Source organism: Echiichthys vipera (assembly GCF_963691815.1).
Source record: "Echiichthys vipera genome assembly, chromosome: 4".
In the NCBI taxonomy this organism is placed as follows: Eukaryota; Metazoa; Chordata; class Actinopteri; order Perciformes; family Trachinidae; genus Echiichthys; species Echiichthys vipera.
Window position 1 is genome coordinate 20,564,206 of NC_139829.1, and position 24,142 is coordinate 20,588,347.

Sequence of the window (24,142 nt, forward strand, 5' to 3'; positions counted from 1 at the left end):
ATAAAATAAGCTCATAACTGTGTTGATTTGCTCTAGCATTGATGAATTTGAACTCTTAAACAAAAATATGTGTGCATACGGAGAAGATTTTCCCAGCTGATTCTTGAGAGGTCAGGTCATTCTTAGTGTCTCCAGACCTGGCCGGAGAGTCACAGTGAGGGTGTAGGTTCTCCATCTCCGGCTCCTTGCACAGGATGGGCTCTGTTCCCTCTGGAAAGGGCTTTCCCAGCGCCTCTTCCTGTCTGAGCTCCACGCGAGGTGTCGTTTCCTCAGAGAAAGACGACGCTTCGCAATGTCCCTTCCTGCTCCAAGGCACCATGGAAACTTTAGCTTTAGGGATATCCTCCATCTCTATGGCTGAGGGAGACTCATCAGATTCAGTCGTGACCTGAGCCTCGTCTGTCTGAGAGGCAAAGAAGGGCTCTCTTGCGCTCAAGATCCCGGCCTCTGCTGAAAAAACCTTTTCAACTGTGGGAGCCACAGGATCAACAGATATATTTTCTCTCCTTTCTGCCAATAAAACCTCTTGTGGTTTGCATGGCCCTGAGTCGTCCATGTCCTTCATCTTTTTGACATTTGTTTCTGCAGTTTTCTTAAGCTTTGATGTTTCCTCGATAATCGCTTCTACTTCTTTTTCAAGACTTTTCTCAACAAGTTCTCCCTTTGATTCTGTAGCAGTTGCTGATACCATCGTAGTATCCTCATCAGGCACTTCTTTTTCTGTTTCTAAAGATTGAATTCCTTTGATGTCTGCCAGTGCAGGTTGCAGACTTGCCTCTTTGTTGACCTTCACCGGCTCCTCAGTGTTGATATTTTCTGTAGTTTTGCTCACATCAGGCGCTTTCTCCTCCTCCTTCACTTCTTCTGTCGGACCTTCACCCTCTACCCCTGCAGGTTTGACTGGGCTCTGTGGCGCCTGCGGAACAGTCACAGACCTCAGGGTTGTATCAGGCGCAGCGCTGTCCTCCGTGCTGAGCGAGCCGTCTGACAGGCCGGAGGTGACTGAGAAGTTGCGGGAGGAGGGATGTCCGGAGTCGGGAGAGCTTGTCCCGTTTTGCAGAGCTCCATTGGGAATCTTTGGCACCTGTTTAGCCTCTTCGCTCTTGGGCTCTGTCTCGATCTGGTCAGCCTCCTCTACGGACTCAAACACCTGAAAGAACAAGCCAAAGGGAAGCAGGCTACTCCAGGGGAAGGGATGGGAGGATGTGAAGAACTAGCCAGGGAGACATTGCAGGGACGAGGAATACTGGTTCATAAAGTTGAAATCACATGCATTACTTATGGATCAGGATATAAAGAGTCTAAAAAAAACTCTATTTAGTTCGTTTGAAAGACCATCTATGCAGACTGTAATATGGCGAGTGTTTGATACCTGTGTGCTGCTGCTGCTGGAGTCACTCTGCAAGCGAGCCAGACTCTGCCTGTCTGAGCTCTGGGGAGACTGGGACTGGGTAGTAAAGATATTCCGGACGAGATATTATTATTATTATTTTAATACATTGGTTATTGCATTTTCATGTGCTGTGCTCATATTAAATAGATTCTCTGCGGATTTAGTACTGTAATGATGTACAGTTGCAGGAAAAATGTATGGTAAAAAGTCCCAAACTTGAGTCGAGCTTCAAAAGCGTCTGATTCTACATTTCCCACAATGCAACCAATCAAATTAGACGATAAATTATAATAATAATACATTTACCCTTCTCAGTCTGATACATGCTCATGTCTTTTAAAATGCATATCTTTCATAAAATAGAACTTGTAAAGAGACCTTTTCTTTCATTTTCTTACTAACTACTGCTTCACCTCATTGCTGACGGTGGAGTTGTGGTGGATCATCTTCTGACTGGAACTGTCCATGCTCGCTCCAGAGGAACACTTTGCTAATGCAACAGCGTGCTGCTCCTTCTCCCGCTGGCGGACAATCTCCTCACAGCCGAGCCACTCACGCATGGTCTGTTGGTAGCACACTCTGACCTGTTCATCCACCTGGGGTGAGTGATCAGGGGTCAGCGGTTCAAGTAGAAAAAAAGTTTTTGAATACAAAGCCATAATAATGAAAACTACAAACCTCCTTCCTCTCAACTTCTGACATGCCAAACTGGTAATGACCCAGTAGGAAAGGCCAAACTTCTTTACGCAGGGAGGCGTCCACACCACCAAAGTAGACTAGGCGAAGCAGCTCCTTCTCCTCGTATGTCTGAAGACACAAGTACGTGTTTCTGATCAATCTTTGGATTCATTCCTTGATTTGAAAAGACAATTATCATTCCCTGTGTGTTTAAAACATTTAATAGCGCAGCATTAACAACATGGAAGCTTGTAGACAGAGGCCTCATAGTAGCTTGTCAACACAGTAAAGATTAATACATCCTAGAGGGCGGTAGATGTATCAGGCTACAGGCACCAGTGCATCTCCCAACTCTGATCCTACAGTATATATGTGCTCATTTTTTTAATTGTTTTGACAGGATGATAAATATTAAATCTCCACCAAATGTAAGTTAAATCTATATAAAAAAATGTCCATTGCTGTTACTCAACCATTAAAGAGATATTTTACCCATTTCAATCCAGGTCTGTGCCACAGCAATGTGGGTATTCAGATGAACGGTACCTGCATTACCATGACACAGACCTGGATTGTAATCTCTCTCCCACTTATCTTTTAGGCCCTAAGTCATGGGATGACAACTGAGGCGTCTCCAAAGAGAGAGCAAACTCTATCCACTGACCGCGAGAAGAAGCTGACAAATCTGGGAAATAATAGCTATGTGAGTGGACCTTTTTTTGTTGTCAAACTATTGTTTCCATGCTTACTGTTACCCCAACAATAATCAAATATTACATTAGTATTATTAAAAAAAAATACATTTGATTATAAAACATGTAACCAAATGTTTTTATTTTTAGGTCAAACTCTCCAAGGCTCCAGGTAAATGTAACCCTTGTCCAAATAAACCGTCCATGTGGACTTTGAGTGAGGACCATCAGTCATGCTTCATGCACACGCTTGTAAAACTAATGGTGTGAGCTGCGTGGTTAGCAGAGGATGAATATGGATGAGACAGAAGAGTGACAGAGTGAAAAAGAGATGGACGTGTGTGTGTGTGTGTGTAAAATGTGTGAGTGGACGGCAAACTGTTGGTGGTGATATGAAGTCTGTGTTGGGGTGCCTTGACACCGGCTGTGCTTACTGTGCAGTCCTGGAGGAAAGTCTGCCACACGTCTGGAGTGAGCCCTTTGTAGGCGTTGCACGGCACTTCGGGGGCCACGATGGCGTGATTGACGAGAGCAGAGAGATGTGTGCGCACAGTGGACAGGTGACGGCAGTATGCCAACCCTGTTTGACGATACAGTTCATTACTTAATGGCTCTGCAGATGTTATTGATACTTTAACATGAAGATATTACGATATATTCACAGTGAATGTGAATAGACACTAATATTAAAGGCTTTTCAGTGTAAATAATGAGCAGTCACGTACAGCCGTAAAATGCTCGAGAGATGATCTGATTCTTCATGGTGTCGCAGAGCAGCTTCAGAGGGGCCCTGCAGGAAGATAAAGCACAGAGCATTTCACATATGTGGAGGAATCACTTATCTCTGCTCTTTCCTAAAAGACTATCATTAAACTAATCAGCTCATGCATGAGAGGTGACCCATATTGTCCTGAGGTTCTGTAGCTAATGTAGAGTTTATTCCAGTGTTGGCTCTGACCTTTTATCATTCAAATGATTACCTATCGCACATGCCATATAGAACAAATTGTCCCAGAGGCTTCCCTTTTTGTTCATAGCCTTCAACCATTGTGTCTGCCTTGCTTATCATCTCATTTTCCAGGCACATTCAGTGAGGTAAATGTCGCGTAATTGTCACCTGGGTAATTGCTAGGTTCTTATATCTTTGTTAATTTTCCAGCTTCGTCTGTATTGCTGTAGGACTTCTGTTGGCACAGTGTCAGGTTTGTCTTTGTGTCTTCAGTTTCCCTGTCACGGTGTAACACAATAGTCTATAAAGCAAAAAGTATCTCTCACCTCTCATGGTTGCACCCTTTGGGCATCGCCCCATCAGAGAAGCTCCCCTGAGAGCAAGAGGAACACGACGACTTCCTGAGAGTGGGGTGCCACATTGTAGCTCCCTGATCCATCAAGTCTGGAGGAGTCACTGCAACACACACACACACACACACACACACACACACACACACACACACACACACACACACACACACACACACACACACACACACACACACACACACACACACACACACACACACACACACACACACACACACACACACACACACACACACACACACACACACACACACACACACACACACACACATTGTCACTTAAAAAGCGTTATGCTGCTCAGGCTTAATACAAAAATGATATCTGCACTTGGATGATTTAAAACAGCTGGAAACACTTTGCATAAGCAGAATTATGCTCGTTAGTTGTCATCTGCTGAAAGCACTTCAGGGTATAATTTGTTTGTGATTGATTCCTGTTAGAGCAGAGATAAAGCATATAAACAAAAACATTTAAGCAACTTGCACAGTTTAAAAGCATGAAGCAGTCATATTCATTTACATTATTATTATAGAGAGAAAGATCAATTGAGCGTGAGCCTCTCTCAGTTCAATGTGAGCCATATTCGATTAATCAGGTAACCACCCCATGGGCTGTTATCAGGTCACTGCGCTCTAATGCAGTAAAAAAAGGTGTGAGGGGCTTTAATAATGGGACACATCAATCAACTTTGCCAGAGGCACAGGACAGGCCAGGAGGATATTAGAAGCTGAGAGTTAAAGCAAGCTGACAGAAGGACAGACGAGCCCAGGTGTGACAGTGTTACAGCTGCTTCCTGTGAGTGAGGGGGATTCTTCAGGACAGCTGCAGGACCTCTTGGGTACAACCAGGGTCCCTGTTTTGGAGGGGGACTGTCCGCTCAGTTGAAGGGAGAGGGAGGAGGTCAGACGGGGAGGATGGGTTACAGTCACTGTAACAAACAACGAGTATCATACTTCATAAAAATGCAACAATCTGGAAAGGCCCGTGGGCGCTTCTCGTATTTATTTGCTTCTCACCGAACTCTGACTGACTGTTTGGAAAGAGGATGCGGAAGACATAGTCTGTGGCCTCGTCCTCCTCCTTATCTGAGACCGAGTCTGAGGATCCAGATCCCTGAGGAACCCTGTTCCGCAGCTTTGGAAACACCTTCCCCTGGGACGAGAATATAACCGATATTAACTCAACCATTAGAGCCCAGCTAAGCCATCCATGTGAATTAAAGATGATGAGCAACTGCATGCTTAAGCTTATTAATAGTGGCTGAACATGCGTGGGCAGTTTTCATTATTCTCATTATACTCGTAGACCAACAAAAGCATCGATTCATTAAAGCAGACACTGCGGTGGTGCAGAGAGAACATTAAGCCACGCATTCATCATTATCACGCCAACCAATATTACAACCACACAGTGCATACCTTTCCAAATGTCTTTTTTTATTGATTTATTGATCAGATGAGGCTGACTTTGCATTTTTCATCCTCTTTTTCTAGATGAATGATATATGATATATGTAATATGTGATCTGGATGTGAAGCCAGTGAGACCCTAAAAAGAAAGACCTCCCATGCTGACCTTTCCCCTCTGGGACCAGAGCGGAGGATCCAGCTGGCCGTGGGGAAGCAGGCCGTTCTCTAGGCAGGAGAGGAACTGGAGTAAGTGGCCTCCTCTGGGGAAGCGAAGTGGAGGTCTTTGGATCCCGTCCTGACTGACCAGCACCACCGTCCCCCCGCTGTCAACTGCAGGAGATATACAGGAGATGATTTCTTTGCTTAATTATTCATGGTGACATTTTATTTGACAGCTGTGTGTACTTGCAGACAGTGAAAATAAATAGAAAAAAGGCAGGAATAACACACACCGAGTTAAAATTGTGGTATAAAGGTTTGTGAGGACGCACCTTGTTGATGACAGTGCAGGTAAACTATCTCCCCGAGAGGGATCGTCATGGCATAGTCCCAGTATACACTGAAAAACATGAAATCGAAAGCATTGTCAATAGAATAAGGACCCAGACCAGTATTAGCTGACTAGATGGATCAAAGCTAACAGCGACAAAACAAATCCAAAGAGAAATATGTACTTTTGCAAATCAAAATTTCAAGGAACATTAACTTCATAGCTAATAAAGAGAGTAGTCGGGAGTGTGCACAAAGACGAGCAGTAACAGGGTTGGCTAATGCAATAATCAATTTTTTTTGGGTGAGAGGAACCATGCACAGGCACAGGAACATAACATGGTTTGGGTGTTTGGGAGTGTCTCAGTCAATAAACCATCTGCCGGCTGCTGTTGTGCTGAAAATAAGGCCTCATCAGATCAGCAGCACTGAATCTACAACATACTGAGCCCCTGAGCCATACACAAAAACACTGCATTATTCAGTAACACCTGAGTGATACACAAACAGAAGACAGAGTGTTTACATGTTGTATAAAAAAATTATCACTATACTCAAAGTCAGCCTTTGTAGACAGACACGATCACTATGATCATCAAACATTTGCAGCTGCAAATTTTTTTGCACCTGCGTTCGTAGTCCAAGTCTCCGACAGAGCCGTTCATGAGCTGATTGGGCGTCCACTTCAGGGTCATGAGGTCAGCATTCTGGTGCAGAGAGAGGTAACCTGGGATAGCCTCCATGTCATCCCTCTGAAACGACCATGAGGATGGATGTATTCATTCGATGCAATAACCACGATAAGATACATTGGTATGTATAAGCCTGAAGAAGACAGCATTGCTGGTGGAAGAAGTGCGGCAGTCTTGTGCATCGCATTGATAACACACATATTTGAATAAATTACTTACATTACAGTTATGTGCGTTATGTGCGTAGCTCAAAGCCAATAGTATCAATTATACCAGATGGCGTATGTAGAGCGACAGGCTACAGTACAAGCTACAGTGTGTTGCCTAGACGTCGTAATCGTCTTGCCAACCCTCCCTGTTCTGCGATTGGTTCTCTTCCTGAGGCAAAAATTGGATCCATGGAATCCAGGCTGCGAAGCAGGGCGAAATGAAACCGTGCGCAAGGCAGCATGGGTATGCCCAGGCTATGTCATACCTATTTATCAATGAGTGATTAAGAGGCATCAGACAGTTACCGGTTGTACGAGTACATTGTTTTTGCCAAACAATAGGGTCACCCTGCTGTTTTGATGCAGCGACTCCACATATTCACGAGCCGATGGCGAGGGGGAAGGGCGTTCGTCGATGCTGCTGCTGGAGTGCCGCTTCTGGATCTGCACAGACACAAAATACATCAAATCGGATAACAAACATCATTAACCAGGGCTAAACTGCATCCTCCCTTGTTCCTGATGCCAAAGACCAGTACACACACACACACACACACACACACACACACACACACACACACACACACACACACACACACACACACACACACACACACACACACACACACACACACACACACACACACACACACACACACACACACACACACACACACACACACACACACACACACACACACACACACACACACACACACACACACACACACACACACACACACACAGCAACTGTAAGGAGCATTGTGCTGCTGTGAGACAGGCTGAGTTGACCTGGTTCCCTGATGAAGACTGAACAAGTGTGATGGTCTCAGATACACTCTGTTCTTTTTCCCGGGACACGCTGTGCTTCACTTCATCTTAGCAAGTCCTCTTTAATCAGACAGGCAGCGTCTCAGAAGGGAATGAAATTGATGCAACACTAAAACTCTATTATTATAATTCAGCATTTTCATCTACTGTAGTGCCAGTTTTTATACTCACACAAAGTGCAGGCCTCTTAGTGGGAGAATCCTGTCTGCAGTGACCACCATGGATGCGGTGTCTTTGCACCAACTCATCGGCAGACGGGTCCGTCCAGAAGTGATCGGCTGTTTTCATCTTTGTGTACTCCAAAGCACAAGGTCCAACTGTCACAGTGAAGGCAAACAGTTTTGTATAAGACCGTATGAACCAGTCATCAGCATTTGATTATCTTAAACACCAATGAGCACATGAGAAGTAGCATAATAGATGGACCCTTTTGATCCATAAAAAGGTACAAAGAATTTAATAATAGTTCAATTAAATTAAATAATGGTAAAAGCTGAAGTTCCCAAGCTTTTTGGCTTGTAACTTAAGTTTTGTCTACTTGTGATCCCTTGTTACATGTTGCATTAGTTGACACATAGTGTATGTCTTTTTCAGGGACTTGAAGGTGCAAGATTATCCAATAAATAACAAGGAAAAAAAGCAAAGATTAGAAAAAAATGAAATAGACAGGATTTTGTGTGGCAGATATATGTTATTTTTCTGCTTTTCTGTCTCGTTAATCAACGACCCACGACCTAATCTTAAAAGGTACAAATACTAGCAAACTGATCAAGATGCCTGCTGAAACAACAGCAGCGTTGCCTTTGGCTCAGCACCGCTGAAAAAAACTTTCAGTTGGGAAGCATGTTCCTGTTGCAGCAGGACAGATGGAATAAAAGGGTACTATAATGTCCCTGTATAGTATACTGGTCCAGCAATAAGCTTTTGTTCTGAAAAACAATTCTGCTGAAATTCTAAGACCATCGTGATCTGACAAGTTCTGATAAACATGAGCCCAGACTGAAGCACACACACTGGGTCGCATATAGTTACCTAACAAAGAGGCAAGGATAGGTCCGTCCACAGGGTCCATTAGAACAGCCTCTTTCTCGTAGTATTTACTGGAAAAAAATGTGAAAGTAGGATTTTAAGGGGACGTAGAGCTTGTGAGGGGACGTAGAGCTTTTGTAACACAAACATTTGAACAGCTTTTTCCTAGCGTACCTGCTGTTCTCCACCAGATAGAGGACAATCTTGTCCAGCACCTTCTCAAATAGAGCCGTCCGGATCCACAGGTTCTTCGCTCCCTGTGGGTTGAGGCTGGGTAGTCGGGGCATCTTGCGAATGCTCTCTTGACTTTGCAAGCTTTGACTTCGTCTGCAAGAGCAGTCACGAGGAGGAAATTCACAAGTTTGAATAGAACCAAGACAAGTATAACATGGTTTAAAAGCAAAACTGCATCTGCTTGACACTAATGGCATCAGTGATTCACGATTCATAAAAGCTCATAAACATGAATTATTTAGAGGCTTTTCATAATTAAAAAAAGAAATCGCCCTGCAAGTAAGCAAACAGCCATTTGTTTTTCAGTTCTTTTGCTCGCACAAGGCTTTGATGTAAGCTTTGAAGTCTGCTGTGATGTGGCAAGACGGGTCTCTCACTTTGTCTCAATGATCTGCTCCAGCTCCTGGGTCTTCCTACAAAGCTCCTCGGCTGGGATGAAGTTCTTCCCCACCTTCATGAAGAGCGCCGCTATCTTGTTGCTACGCAGGAAGCCTGCAGCCCGCCGCTTCAGCCCGTGCAGAACACATGCCTCCACTGCAGCTGTGTGGACACAAACACAATGTGGGGTAAAATAAAATATACTCTTTAATAAAGTGCACTACTAATACTCAGGGTTCCCACAACCTTCTTTAATATAAAATTCAAGGACTTTTCAAGGACTTTCCAGGCCCAGGCTCAAAGTTAAGAACCATTATTTGCACTTTCAATGACCCATGTCCATTTGTGTCTATTTTCAAAAGAATTCAAGGCCTTGAGACCCCCCCCATTCAGAAACTTTCAAGGAATTCAAGGACTGGAAACTGGAAACATGAATACTGTATGCTCTAAACAGCATATCAATTAAAAACCTTAGTCCAATATTCCCTCCTTTTTAGCTTTGTTTGGTGCTCTGTGAATATGTTTTAAGATGACAGGCTCGACTAGGAACTTTAAGTGCTATTTAGGAGTCCTCCCAGTGGTAAGATAAAATGTTTGTGAATGTGGGCCAAGGCTTTTTACACAATACATGAAACTGTAGAAACAAAACAATCAGCTGGAGGATGCCAAATTTCTCCATGGAGCTTTCACATTACACAGAATAATTGACCATTGTTTACATAAAAACATCGAATAGTACAGCTTTGTAGCACAAAAATGTGTCTAACAAAACAGCATGGACATCCACTTCAATCAAATCCACTTTATTTCACCAGAACTATAATCCACTCCTTGTCCAGTTCTTTCCAGGGATTACAGAGGACCATATTAAAAAATAACAATAGCAAAACAATGCATTTATGCACAACATGTCAGACCTGAAGCCATCGTCCGAAGAGTATATGTGCATATACATATCGCTACCATGCATTTAAATATGAAATAAAGCGGATGACAACTGTTGCCTTTACATATCTTAAAAATGTGTGTTGTGTATGTTTTGGCTAATAACCTAAACGTTCTGCTACATTTGTTGTGTTTTGCCCTCACTGTTTACTAGGTTAAAGACGGCATGCTTCCTAAATGGATTTTCCAGATGCAAAACATTTCAATTAATTCAGGCATTCACATAATCATCTTTGCACGAGCTATGTTCCTCCAGTTGATTACACAATGTCACACTTGCACAATCACTGTGCAGAAAAACAGACACCCCTCTTCTCTCTCAGGCCTACGTGGCAGCGCCTGGAGCTGTGTTGACATTTGAGTTCTCTTTCAGGACTAATCCTGTGGCTCTGCTCACATGGGGTCAGGGGGAAGGCTGGCGTTGCCATGGCAACTCCTGTTGATGGAGCTATCGAGCTCTGGGAGAGACGAGCAGAGGAGGGGAAGGGGGGAGTGTGTGTGTGTGTGGGGTGGGGTGGGGGGGTAGCGGCAGCTCATCAGCATCACGATCTCTCTCTTTCCATCATCCTTACTCCTTCAAACACAGCTCCTCTCCTGCCTCCGTCCAATCGCTCGGTACATCTGTCACTTTTTCTGTCACTGCTGTTACTACGATCACTGCTAACAGGGTTTTACTTCTACCTAGGCAATAAAAGTTTCATTCCAGACATCAACTTTCAGTTTTCTTTTCATTAAATTATGTCCGTCCTTGCTTATCTTTTCAGCTCCCTCTCTTCCTGCATTTTGCTCCTTATCTCTCTGTGCTGCTTTACCTCCACATCATTATAAGAGCAAGAAGCTAAATGTCTGAACAGGTACATTAAACGGTCTCCAAATATAGTTCATCATCCTGAGTATCATTGTTTCTGCCAACTAGCCTCAGATGGCAGAGGAGCAAAAGAAAGCAACTCCCAACCCCTTTTTAAGAGCTACTGTGTATCCGCCAAGCTATAGAGAAAATTCCCAGTGTGTCACAGTCTCTGAAATTACAACAACGGCATGAGTGGCAGTGTTACACTCGAACAATAATGTGTTTATCCTGCACTTGGGAAATGCGTTCACTGTAGAGCACATATAAATAAAAACACAAAGGATTCAGCATGACAGAATATGAAACCATTTATCTAAAACAATCATCACAAACAGCAGTGACAAGAACATGCGCATCATGTCAGTGGGGTCGGTCATTCATGGTAAAAACAGCCAACAGTAAATTGCCTCTAATTGTCCTGTATCTGTGGCAACTGAGTGCATTAAGAGACTCGTGGACAGGGACAGACGGCTGACCGACACTTCACTCACAGCGGTCGAAGGCATAAACAGTGATAACGTAAACAGTGCTGGAAAGGTTAGTCAGTTAGTCAGATGTTTTTGGATTAATTCATAATTTGTGTCATTTATCTATTTGCAGCTGCATGGCTTTGACATTTCATAGACGAATGATCAATAAAAACAGACACTTTTCTTTCCTTTTCTATCATTTGGCATTTTTGACGATAAATTACCTAAATTACATCTATAGTAGCATTAATTTCAACCGATCAAGCTGCCAATCGAACATTTTTGCTCGTTTTGTCAAGTAAATAGATCTTCATCACATTTGAATATTAGTATCTTTAGAAAGCATGTTTTTAGCACAATGGTTAATTGAGTCTCCTCGTCATTTAGCTACGACATGCAAACTATTTTAGTAGCAGAAAATTACGTGAGGCGCTCTTTACTGACCATAAACAAAACTGCAAAGTAGATACACAAGTGTTCAACACACTTGTTCGCAAATTCAATCCTTCTAGCGCCACTGTCAGGCAGCAGTGACTTTTTCATTAGGTTGCTGTGGCTTTAGGGTGGTTTCTAAAGGTTACATCAAATGAAGTGATTCAGATCTGTTCACAGCTATCGAAGTTGTCAGAGTACAGTTTAAAAGCATTTTTCACACCTGTAGTGATGGATTTACTGTGAAACAAGGAACTTAACACACAGGATCGAAGGAAGAAAGAAAGAAAGAAAGAAAGAAAGAAAGTGCAATTTGTACCTGGGTAAAGAAAGGTAATTAACAGTTAAATTAAGGAAATTAACTAGCTGTATGATCTATCAATAAAGCTATGTTTTGTTTAGCCTTGGTGTTTTTTCACTGCTTCATAACTCCAAAAGTCCACAGTGGCTTTCTGACACGCATAGCCTCCACAGCGTCAACCTTTCAGACTCTGCCTGGGCAGCTCATCAAAGTAGCCATGATGGTGATGGCTAATTGCTCCCCGGTGAGCTAGCTAAGCTCCTATCTCCCATCCTCCACTCCCTCTCATCTCCAAACAGCCCACAGCTGAAAGAGGACGTGTAGTCACAAGTGCCACTATAAGGATCACAGGAGGAGTCAGGAGGAGGAGGAAACTGTCTCATAACAAAACAGAGCGATGAGAGGGTCATCCTGAGCTGCTACATGTCCACTGGGATGTGTGTTATAGTATTAGAAGAAAGATACGCCTCAATCTAACCAGCAGCTATTAAAACGGGCTGTTGGATGGCACAATAGATTATGTCCACACCGAAGGCCAAGAATACTGATGACACGCAGACATGGAAGCACTAATGGAAACACGTAAAGCACATATAAAATGCCACAACACTGAATAAAAAATATCCATCACACAGTAATAAAAAGCTTTGTTCTGTGACAAATTATTTTCAAAACCTTCCAAGAGAAAAGCCATAAAAAGAGATTTACGGTAAGCTGATAACTGGGTAGAAAGGATTTCCAACATCATTGGTTTAATACATGTTTAAGCTGTGCTGTAAATTCCCTTGACAAGATAAAATTAGCTATACTTGTATACCATGGGTTAATGGTTACATCTATGCACAGAAAATTGATTGTATATTCAACCTAATGTTGATTGTAGCAAGACATTTGGGATTCACTTTGACCCTTCTTCTGCCGCTTCAGACTATTTAATTAACTTTTTTTGAGATCATATTTTCCTACATCGGCTCCAGCCCCCCCGCGGCGACGATAGGGACAAGCGGTTGAAGATGGATGGGTGGATGGATTTTCCTACATTTCACAGAATCTCATCAAATGAGTCAAGAGCAGTCTTCGTCGCACCTATGGCTTTCAGCTAGTAAAAATGTCGGATTTTCTGCAAGCTGAGAGTCATTTTATTCACACTGAAATCCCCCCAAATATCTTGTTACTGATTACAGATCTGAACTGAGCCAGACATCTGACGAGTGTGAGCGTCTGCATGTGGGCAGTGTGATTCTCACAGTAATCATGCTGCACTCTGTTCTGCCATTTGGTGGCAAGAACAATAACATTTGGTGAAATATTGAACTTTAAATAGCCTTTATTTCTACATCACAATGACGTCACTGGGCCGATTGTTTTTAATGTAGCAACTAAAATGTCTTTAATAACATATAACATATCCTCCTGCATATATTATTGTTGAGACTATTTGAATTTAAGGTTGGTCATTGTGAACATAGACTGTGTAAAAAATGGACGTAGCCTGTATGTTGAGGTCCGTTCTCTGAACTGGATCCAATCGTACTCGCCTATGGGAGTCGCCATCTTGTCAGACTTTCACTCCACCTCATATCCTCTGACCAAAAAAGGGCATTGATGTGACGTTGGGGGGAGGATGTATACCTCTGAGATGAAGTGAGGGCCAGAGGCTAGCTGTCACTCAAGAGGCCACGCCCCTAATTATTTATAAACTTTAACCTCCAATGAAATAAATTGAAATTAGCCTGGTACAAATAAAATCACCTCCCTCAGTGTTGTCATGGAGATACGACCTAAACATACAGACTAGAATGTTTTTTTATATCACGCCTTAAATTGCTTTAATTATGCTGTGAAAAACAGCCTATTTAACATGGGGGTCATGGAGAAACTGCTCTATTATGAAACATGCCCCTTGTGGCCACTCGGTGAACTGCAACTATGTGCACTTCCTTATTGGATCCAACAGGATTGGTTGGGGCTTGATTGTGAATCATCCTTGTTCTATTCCTGACCATTTTGTTTAAATGAGTTTGGTCCTGTGACAGTACGTTTTTTGTTTTTGTTGGGTTTCCCACAAGCAACAAGGAAGGATTGTTGCTGTCTACTTGGAGAACAGGAACCTTAGAGGTATAATATGTAGTTTTGTCCTAAAAATCAACATATAAACTGAACACAAGAGTAATCCCCCTCAATCATCACTTATGTCCCCCCAAGAAATGTGTGGTGGTGTCTATCTGGAGAGACCCTGCCATCTGTCTCTACTTTCTGTCTTCTTCTTATGTTGCTGTGTGCAGAGATGTTTGCGTGTGTTGGCAAAGAGCCTTTGGCCCACAAGGGTGTCTGGCTTGATGGTAATTTCCGCTTATGGCACACTAATGAAAGCCCCTGCATTTGCAATATTACAGACTGAGTGTCAGTTGCGTCATTCCTGTGAAAAATCCAAGCTTCAACCTCCAGGGCAAAAAAAATAAGCCAACGAGGAAGTGCAAAAAAACGGCGTTTTATTCCTTATTTAGGATTCCCATTAAGTATTAATCCCTCTAATGTTAAAATGCCTTTACAGGAGAAATAAACATGTTTACAGCCTGGTACAAAATCAGTCTCAGCCTTGGTCTCTATAGCAAAGAAATCTACCGGGGGTGAATTTTTATATAACTCACAAAAATCGAATTTCCCTGTTGTGGGACTAATAAAGGGATTCTTCTTCTTCTTGTTAATTATATTAAGGCTTAAAGTTCTGATTAATTAAGAGCATGGCTGCTTTGAGTGAAAGGTGGGTGCTGTCCTTCAGGCACTGCCAAGATAGTGACGGCAAGAGCTGCCCACACCGAGCTTCACAATGGCTTCAAACCTATGGGCGCCATCACAGAGACTACTTTCATGTTTTATACAGTCTACAGGAAAAAAAATCACAAGCAACGCAATGACCAGCAGTGGGTGGTGTACCAGAGAGGGTAGGCAGAGCTAACGCAACAGACTCACTCTTCAACTCACTTGTGCATGAAACAAGTTTTTGGTTTCTGCTAGCGTCGCGAGTAAACGCTTAGTATGACCGAACAAACAAAGGAAAGAGTGACTATTACAGATGAAACTTCAAGATCCAAAAACACACCTGCAATTACCGCTTATTGCCAAAGAGATCAAAACTGAGATTCTTATTAAAACAGCTGCAGAGTGGAATTATAATAAAGGGAAATGTGTCAAAACGTCAGTGTGCTAACCAAGTGGCTTGAACAGAACTTAAAATGTTTGATTCTGGTTTTGTTATGCTTAATTTCCTTCCTGCGTATTAATTACTTTGTTTCATCATGTACTTCATTTTACCCTGTGACCAAGAAAGTTACATGTAGGCAGAGGTGTTTTGTGTAAAGTAGTTTGTGACTATGGCTAAATAGATATGACAGTAATGTTGAAAAAGAGATCAACAGAAAAAGTAATTAGGGTAAAGTTAAAGAAAGCAATTCATGTAGAGAAAGAAGATCAGAAAATAATTAAACTAACCTTCAATTAGTTAAGGATGGATGTGTTAAGGCAACAGATTCAAGACTACAATATAAATGTGTAACTAAAACAAAAAATAAATAAATAATGATTTCAGTTATTTAAAAAAACAACTCAGGCTATTTCCAGTGTTGTAGAATTGTTCAAGCTGAAGAGGTTAAAAATCTGAAAAAGCAGTGTGATTCATTTGTGTGTTTGGTTACTCACCACAAAAGGACACAATATGGCTGCTGTCTTCATGAACAAATTTCCTGGTGACGGCTTCCTCCATAATCTGCTTCACCTGTCAAAGACATGGCAGATGCTGGATGACTCATTCATTAACATGCCACGACACACACACGCACACACACACACAGTCTGTGAGAGGCTCGTTGGTGGGAAAAAGTTCAGAGAATAATTATGATAATTTATACAATTTAAGCATGTGTATAAAATAAGAGGGCAAAATGATGGGAAAAGAGTGACGGGCTCAGGGGCAAACTGGGGTTGAAAAAGTTAAGAGGAAGAAAAAAAAAACACTGAGTGGGAAGAGTGCATGTTAAGTTGGTGGATGAGTCACCAGCTCTCATCCCAAGTACCTCTACTGGGAAATAAGGTGGTACATTTGGGGGTTGGGGGGAGAATAAAGGAAGGGGCGTTCATCCATCACAGACCCCCCTTCTCTGAACAGTTTGTAATCCTCAATTTGAGCAATTGATTCTGCTGCATCAAAGGCTGATGACATCCAATTTATGTAAACCCAAGGTAACAGTCATTAGTAGGGTTTTGTCATCACGGCGATGTGGCCCTCTCCCCGCTGGCCTGACAACAGCTACAGACCAATAGTCAAGAAGTCTGATAAATCAATCCCTCCGGTGGCTATGGCGACATCCCCATGTGTGGGCATCGCTCTGCAACCTGCATGGGGAATATCAACCTCCGGACACAGCCACACAGATAGCTGTAATTTCCTGTTGAAATGAGTCTGTCCACAATGACCATATTACACTGCCAAGTTCACCTTCTACACAAACACAGACATGCATTCGCTAACAAACAGACACACAGAGCTATTCGCCACAGTGTTGCTATATTTGCGCTACCTTTTTCTCCCCCTCCAATCTGCATATTGATTAAATCCTTCGAAGCCGTTTCAAAAATATTTTCTCTGTGAGAGTCAGTTCAGTGGTCAAGAAGAAGCCAGCTGTCTAATAATATGGTTTGATATTTACAGCTGGATCATAAAACTTTCCAGGACATAAAGTTCTGACTGTAGGTTAGATTTTCCACTACAGCTCAATTTTATGGACCCATCATTTTAATATCTAGTTTACTTGCTGTACACAGGTGAATTATAATACCTGCTACCTTTCAGTAGCGGGAGATGTACTGTGATATTTTCTTAAATAAAAGTAGTACAGAGGTCAACACACCTGAATACATGGGAGAATAATATAACAGACCATGAAGCCCAATATTTCAGATTTAACTTATTCTACCGTGGAAAACGAATGTGCCTAGAACCCTGCTTCCATGAAAACATTCATATGTATAGAAACAACATTGACTAATTAGACAGCAGTCATAATGCAAATGTCATTATGGCGTGTTCGCAACAGTAGCATTGCTATCTTCAGCATCAGCAGAAATGATTCACACTGCCAACACAAAATAGACAGTCTGATGTGATGTGATGCACCTGCTCCACTCACAATCACATTTATATAAAGCCTTCATGCACACAAACACAGGGGACTGTATGCAACAATTTTCTTCCAGAGTGCACCTGACATACAGATAGCTGATTGATTCGCCAACTTGAGGCTGCAGACTTGTTTTTTCTCATCACTCTCATCTGGGCTACGGATCAGGCCTCTAAGGAATTCATATGGTGAAGTGTCAGACAACCTGCAGGTTTCTATGGAGACGGCACATGTCTCACAGTGGATCACTTCCGCTAAGAAGATGCGTCAACGACATTCATTCATCGCTGAAATAAATAAACAAAATATACTGCAGCTCCCCAGCTACAGTCACTAATAATATCTAGATGACGTACCGTGCTGTCGTCGTTCCACCACATCTTCCAGCCATCCTAGTCTGTGGATGTGGTGTAAACAAAAATCTAAAGGAAATATACCCTTTAGAGCAGCTATGTCTGCTAAATGTCTATATTTTCATTAGAATTTACAGATAAAACAATGTGCGTGACAGGACAGCAACCATTAAACATCTCTGCTACAGCAGCACAGCCTGATGAATCTCTGAACTAACCACTGTAGCTTGAAGACATCAGCCAGAGTGATAAAAGATCTTCAGAGTATTCCAATTAACTCCTGCAACAGCAGAGCCAAGAAATAAGAACCAGAGGGAAAGCCCCATCCATTAACATCCACCCTTCCTTATTCATCAATTCTGTAGCCCCTGAGGAATAAAGGGGGAAAAAAACGTCTGATTTTAAAGTTACACACAATTAAAACTGTATTATTTGAATAACCGTTTAATAGTGAATAAACAGACTGAGCATAAGGATGGGATATGATAAGACTTTATTGATACCATGCCATTATTGCTTCTGCTTATTAGTCTGATTCTTTATCTGTTTCTTTATTGATTCCTGATCAATTTTCTGTGTGACCTACACAGGTTTCAGCCTCAACACAACTGTTTTATGATCTTTGAACTGATGTTTGTACATCATTTTCATTAGGTTTTCTTCATCAAAGGAAAGATCTGCACTGCACCAATGTTATTAATGTTATTATAACAAGATATTTCTGAAGCAGAGGCACTCGTGTGTATAGTCAAATAAAAGGCATTCCTGGAATTTAAACCCATATTGTAAAGAAAGATGTTTCAGCATATTCCTAGTGTGTCCATCCTCACTCAAATTGATAATTTCTCATTAAAAGCTGCATTGTTGTCCTCATTCTTTGTGACATGAAGCCACGCTTTCAGCCATGACTCCTCCTTGTTAGAAGTTTCCAGCAGTGATGCATGAATTTGATGTCATTGTTGTTATCAATAAAAGGGATTGAAAAGCTCGTGGGCAGACTGTTCCAATTTGCTACCGGTTCTTAACTGGAACCAGTTCTCGATTCCCACCTGTACTGATCAACAGTTAAGGCAGTGAACGTCACACATCACGGCCTGGGACAGTTGACAAGGCAGTGACTCACCACAGGGTCAGATCCGAAACCGTTTTTGAGCTTTTGATCATATCACATGATCTTCAGCAGAATGAGTGGATATGAACTGTAGATGTGTGATTTCCATTTTTTCTCTGAGCACTTTGAGGACTTCTTGGCAATGTTGGCTCATACTTGTAATTCAGTTATTTCCATGTCAAGAGTGAGCTTTCAGCCTCTACCTGAAATAATTTTAACATGACACATACAGTATCATTGGAAGTTAAATTGGACCATAAAACTGCTGCATAGTATTACCTTTACTGTCACCTTGTAGATCAGTTTGATAATAAATGTTGCACAAACTTGCCAGTTAATGCCATCTCTTCCATACTAAACCTGATTATGAATACATTCATCTAGGAAGGTCAAAAACTGTAACAAGCTCTATCAGTATCTATGACAACAATAACATTTGATGATTTCCCTGCAGCTTGTTCCCGCAGTATTAGTCAACCCTGTATTAATGTTTTCTATCAACGTGCTACCAGGAATAAAAAAAATCTGAAAACACAGCCTGGTGGACTATTTTACACTCCTCTGTCTGAAACCGTCTCCTCAGGGAGCGCACAGCAAAAGTAAATGGTGCAGATCTCAGTAGCCTGTTCTTCTAATAGCCCCGCCACCCTCTCCTTTAGCAAACACAGGTGTGTGTTTGTGTGCATGTGTTGTACACAAAAGACAGAGAGAGGTTCACAATTCAGAGGCAGGATCAGACAAAAAGACAGAGACAGACTGGGAGGGCTTTTAAATCAAAGCAAAGGCAAATAAGAGATCTTATTCAAACTAATTTATGCCAGAAGGTAATTCTGCTATCACAGACGTCCTGCGCTCTCTGGATAATGGCCCACATCCAGGCATATCTGAGCAGACTGGTGGCACACAACCAGCTGGACGAGGAGAGTGTGAGAACACACAGCATAGAGCCACCATATGGGGTAACCCACACAAAGTAATAATAATAACCATAAACTAATGGATAAAAAGTACAAACACCAACAGCTATCTTTACTTAACTCATGCGGATTTTCATGAAGGGCTACCTGAGAATAAAGTGAACTATCATACTGCGTTGTTCCATCCTCAGACTCCATCAGGCTTCATTTATGGTAAACCTTAAAAGAGCCACCGTGAATGAATCCCAGTGAGGCCATGTCGGCACACAGGAGGCACGTTTAATCAGGGGAAGGGCCTGGTCTCCGCTGATAAGACTGCAAACAGGACTTGAAGAAAAACAAATCAGACCAGATTTTCTTCATTCCACCTCTCACAAGATCTAGGATGTGATTTCTATCTGTGTTTGTTCAATGTGTTTGACAGAAATGAACTCCTGTAATTGATGAGGCCATCTGAGAAGAAACTAATTCAATAAATCCATCAATTGCAAACAGAGGGATGTTAAACAAAGTGGTCAAGGCTGGGATAAACCTGGCCAGGAAAAGGGAATATGAAACTATCTGCCCATAAACTACTGTTAATGTTCCTCTGCACCAGTCTTAGTTTAGTTTTAGTGACCAAAACAAACAATAGTGTAATGGTTTAGGTGATGCTGGAAAGCTCACAGGGTTCACGGTAAATGACTGTGCAAATGTCAAGTAAGGTTAGTGATTTTGAGAAAATGTTCCCTGAACAAACAGAGGTAAACATAAACCTCAACCGTAGTGACCCAAAAGTAAACACAACTGTAGGAGAATGGAAACACAATGGAGTGACACATCTGTTTGAAGCTGATATTAATAATGTAGTTAAGGACGGTAGTCTATTATAGTTTGTTTGTTTGAAACTGACTTGGTTCAACTACCAATATTTAATCACACTGCAGTTAATACTTGAATAATTATTCTGCCAGTTGCATCAGCTGCTACTTCGTTCGAACTTAACTAATTATGCCAAAAGTGGGCTGCAGTTTTAACACAATAAATCCCAAATTAAAACAGGTTTCACCACACAAACTAATTCTTATAGAGAAATTATTACTAAATATTTACCAGCAGTAAGTGTCAGGTGTAACTGTCGGGTATCCAACGTTTCCTGAACCGACTGAAGCTAATGGTAACTTGCTAAGTTGGTATATAAGTTTGCTAGTAGGAGAGTAAACTGACGTATGGTCGACATAGTTGACCTGACATGAGAACAAAATACTATTAAATAAAGATGTAATCTTTATGAAATTGCATTTTTCGCAGAAATAACACACTCTACCTCAAAATACAAAACATTATGAATTAGCACATAACATTGTTGAGCTATGTTAAAAGCTAGCTAACTTAGCTTAACTTAATGGGATATTTCCTTCTTACATATACGTGGTCTATACTAACTGCTATATATTTTCCATGTACGGACATATAAGCAGAATATATTCATACCTTCATTTATTTATTTTTATTTATTTCGTATTGTTTACCTTACCTTGTTGATGTGTATATGTACGAGAGTGGAATTTAATGCGCTTTTGCCTTTGCTCTGTCAGTCAAGGCACTTATTATTGTGCTATATAAATGAAGTTATTATTATTCCTACATTTACAAAAGATTGTCTTATAACTTTAGTATATCTCTTGTCTTGACCCCTAGAGTTATTCATTATGATGCTCATTGTTTGTGATGCTACAGTCACTTACTGTTTGCGTACTTAACTGCTTTTGATTAGACGGCGCTATAGATGTCACTTCACAACTGAATTATATGCTACTATACAGTCCTTACTCGCGCAGTCTTAGGTTTTAATGTTGTAATATGATTCAGCAAATAACTAGTTTAAGACTTGCTAGTTGTAAGAACTTAAGGGGGACAAACTTAGTAATGTTGGATTTAGGAATAGTTTGCAACCGAAACCTGTGGGTTAAATACAGAAAACTCAAATACTTGGTCATATTAGGAATGTCTGACAGCTATGATCCAAAAGTATCTTCAACCCTTCATTACAGATTAACGCTGACATTTCACCAGAGTGACAGTAAGTGCTACAGACCCTAAAATTGTGGTAGGCCATTATTAAGCCATAATAAGCAGGTCCAGAAAATGATTAATACGCTGCTGTGAATCTTAAAGTGAAATTCTTAAAGTTCACTCATCAAATAAGCCATCGAGACAATTATTTTTCAACAAAGAACTATAAACGGAGAAATCCCAGACAGGGGCTAACAGCTGAATGCGGCTAACACTGATTAGCTTGGGGCAGTACGGTGAACACATTAAAACACACATTTATAACCACTAATATTGCTCATAACACCAAACCTTTAAAGTAGCACGAGAAGAGTCCTTACACATCAAATGAAGCACCAACAAAATAGTTAGTGAACCCAGAGTTTATTAAAAGACTGTTTTGAAAGACTTACCAACTGGCCCAGGTACCAGCTCCTCTCGTAGTAAAGTCCATTCAAGTCAATTACCAAAGTCAATCCTAAAGGAAGGAGCCCATTGATGCTTCATTTTATGTGAAAGGACTCTTATCATGCTACTGCAGAGGTTTGGTTTGGTGTTATCATGAGCAGTATTCGTGGTTGAAAAAGACGTTTTAATGCCTTCACTGGGCTTCACCGAGCTAATCAGTGTTGGCCGCATTCAGCTGTTAGCGACTGTCCTGGATTCCTCCGTTAAAAATGGTCTCTATGGCTTATTTGATGAGTGCATTTGCCGAAAAAGACCCTGGGATGATTTTACGCCGGAATTTTACTTTAAGCAGGTTTCTATTGAAAAAAAACCCAACTGAAACAATGAAAACAGACATTAGGAAAAGTTAACAAATCCTCTTTCTTCTTCCTCCAAATGGATGCTCATGCAACTTGAGCTTTGCATCTCAGCCTCAGCCCCATTTGCTTCCATGTGAAATGACGAATGGCTTTATGCGACATTTCTTAAACATGCCAGAGATCTTTACGCAAGCATTCATCAACTCCATGTCCTTTTTTCCTGAACGTTGGGGAACCTGAAACCAACAGCAAGACTCCAGTAAACTCCCTGAGATTCACTATAGGATACAGATTCCTAAGAAGAAACTCCATTCAAGGTTTGAATGTCACGACAGGCTAAACGGTAGTGACGTCTCATTCGATCTCTGCTGAACTCTGGTCTTCTGTTTCACTGCAGTAACCTCAAATGATGATGAGCGACATGAAGAAGACCAGCTGAACAAACCACCAGAGCTGCTTTGTCTCCACTCAACACCAAATAACCCATTACGTGCATTACACACACACACACACACACACACACACACACACACACACACACACACACACACACACACACACACACACACACACACACACACACACACACACACACACACACACACACACACACACACACACTGAGGGAGGGAGAGAGAGAGAGAGAGAGAGAGAGAGAGAGAGAGAGAGAGAGAGAGAGAGAGGGAGAGAGAGATCGTGTCAGTCTGACTGTAACCACCAAATGGCTCGGCAGAAGGCTAATGGTTTGCTTTGCCATAAACACCACAAACACTGACTACAGACAATCTGTTTCCTTCATGCTGCTTCTTCATCTGAATAATTACTGAGCTGCAGCTCGAACACCCCGAAACAGGGAACACTAAATAAGATATACAGATAATAAAAGAAAGAATCAATAAAGCAACACTTTAAATGCATTTTTTTAGTATTGTATATATACTAAATACATGCTTGTTTTCTAATCTTTCCCAAGAGGCTGAGATTCATCCAGATGAGCATCCGAGCCTTTGATCTCAGGTGTCATCATCAGGGAAAGACACACCGTGCAGTGCAAGTGCTGGTTAAGGATCACCTCTCAGTGCACAGGGTGAATAAAACAGTTTCATACAAACCAGCGTGTTTGTTTTTCCGACTCGATAACTGCTGAGCTGAAAACACCCACCTCCTTCTTGACGGTGCGCAGCAGCCTCTGTCGGGTCTCTGCCTCTGAAAACAAAGCACAGTTTTACCATCTGTCACAACTTTACTCAGTTTGTATTCTCAAAACACAACACAAGTGGACTTTAGAGATATTTATCCTCATATTTATTTGTTGCTCCCACCTGCCATGATTGTTGCCATGGATCCTGTCTCCTGTCTGCGAGCGACACCGCCTCCTGCCAGCTGGGTGCTGCTCGTGCACTGCGATGTGGATCAGCTCCACCTCCTGTC

The 24,142-nt window shown here is 41.8% G+C and overlaps 1 protein-coding gene across 1 annotated transcript in view; it reads right to left on the reverse strand.

Moving 5' to 3' along the window:
* The window catches only part of sgsm1a (small G protein signaling modulator 1a), a 28,536-nt gene extending 4,494 nt beyond the window's left edge, over positions 1-24,042 (reverse strand). Inside the window, exons 1-20 of the mRNA XM_083912405.1 lie at positions 24,034-24,042; positions 23,874-23,917; positions 16,052-16,127; positions 9,354-9,516; positions 8,917-9,069; positions 8,746-8,813; positions 7,885-8,030; positions 7,189-7,326; positions 6,609-6,733; positions 5,984-6,051; positions 5,659-5,822; positions 5,100-5,235; positions 4,868-5,011; positions 4,039-4,168; positions 3,489-3,553; positions 3,198-3,343; positions 2,072-2,200; positions 1,807-1,989; positions 1,373-1,447; positions 80-1,150 (exon numbers count right to left, since the gene is read on the reverse strand). Of these exons, the coding sequence (XP_083768531.1) occupies positions 80-1,150; positions 1,373-1,447; positions 1,807-1,989; positions 2,072-2,200; positions 3,198-3,343; positions 3,489-3,553; positions 4,039-4,168; positions 4,868-5,011; positions 5,100-5,235; positions 5,659-5,822; positions 5,984-6,051; positions 6,609-6,733; positions 7,189-7,326; positions 7,885-8,030; positions 8,746-8,813; positions 8,917-9,069; positions 9,354-9,516; positions 16,052-16,127; positions 23,874-23,917; positions 24,034-24,040 (3,231 nt within the window). The 5' untranslated portion in view covers positions 24,041-24,042. The remainder of the gene's footprint in view (positions 1-79; positions 1,151-1,372; positions 1,448-1,806; positions 1,990-2,071; positions 2,201-3,197; positions 3,344-3,488; positions 3,554-4,038; positions 4,169-4,867; positions 5,012-5,099; positions 5,236-5,658; positions 5,823-5,983; positions 6,052-6,608; positions 6,734-7,188; positions 7,327-7,884; positions 8,031-8,745; positions 8,814-8,916; positions 9,070-9,353; positions 9,517-16,051; positions 16,128-23,873; positions 23,918-24,033) is intronic.
* Positions 24,043-24,142: the final 100 nt, after the last annotated feature.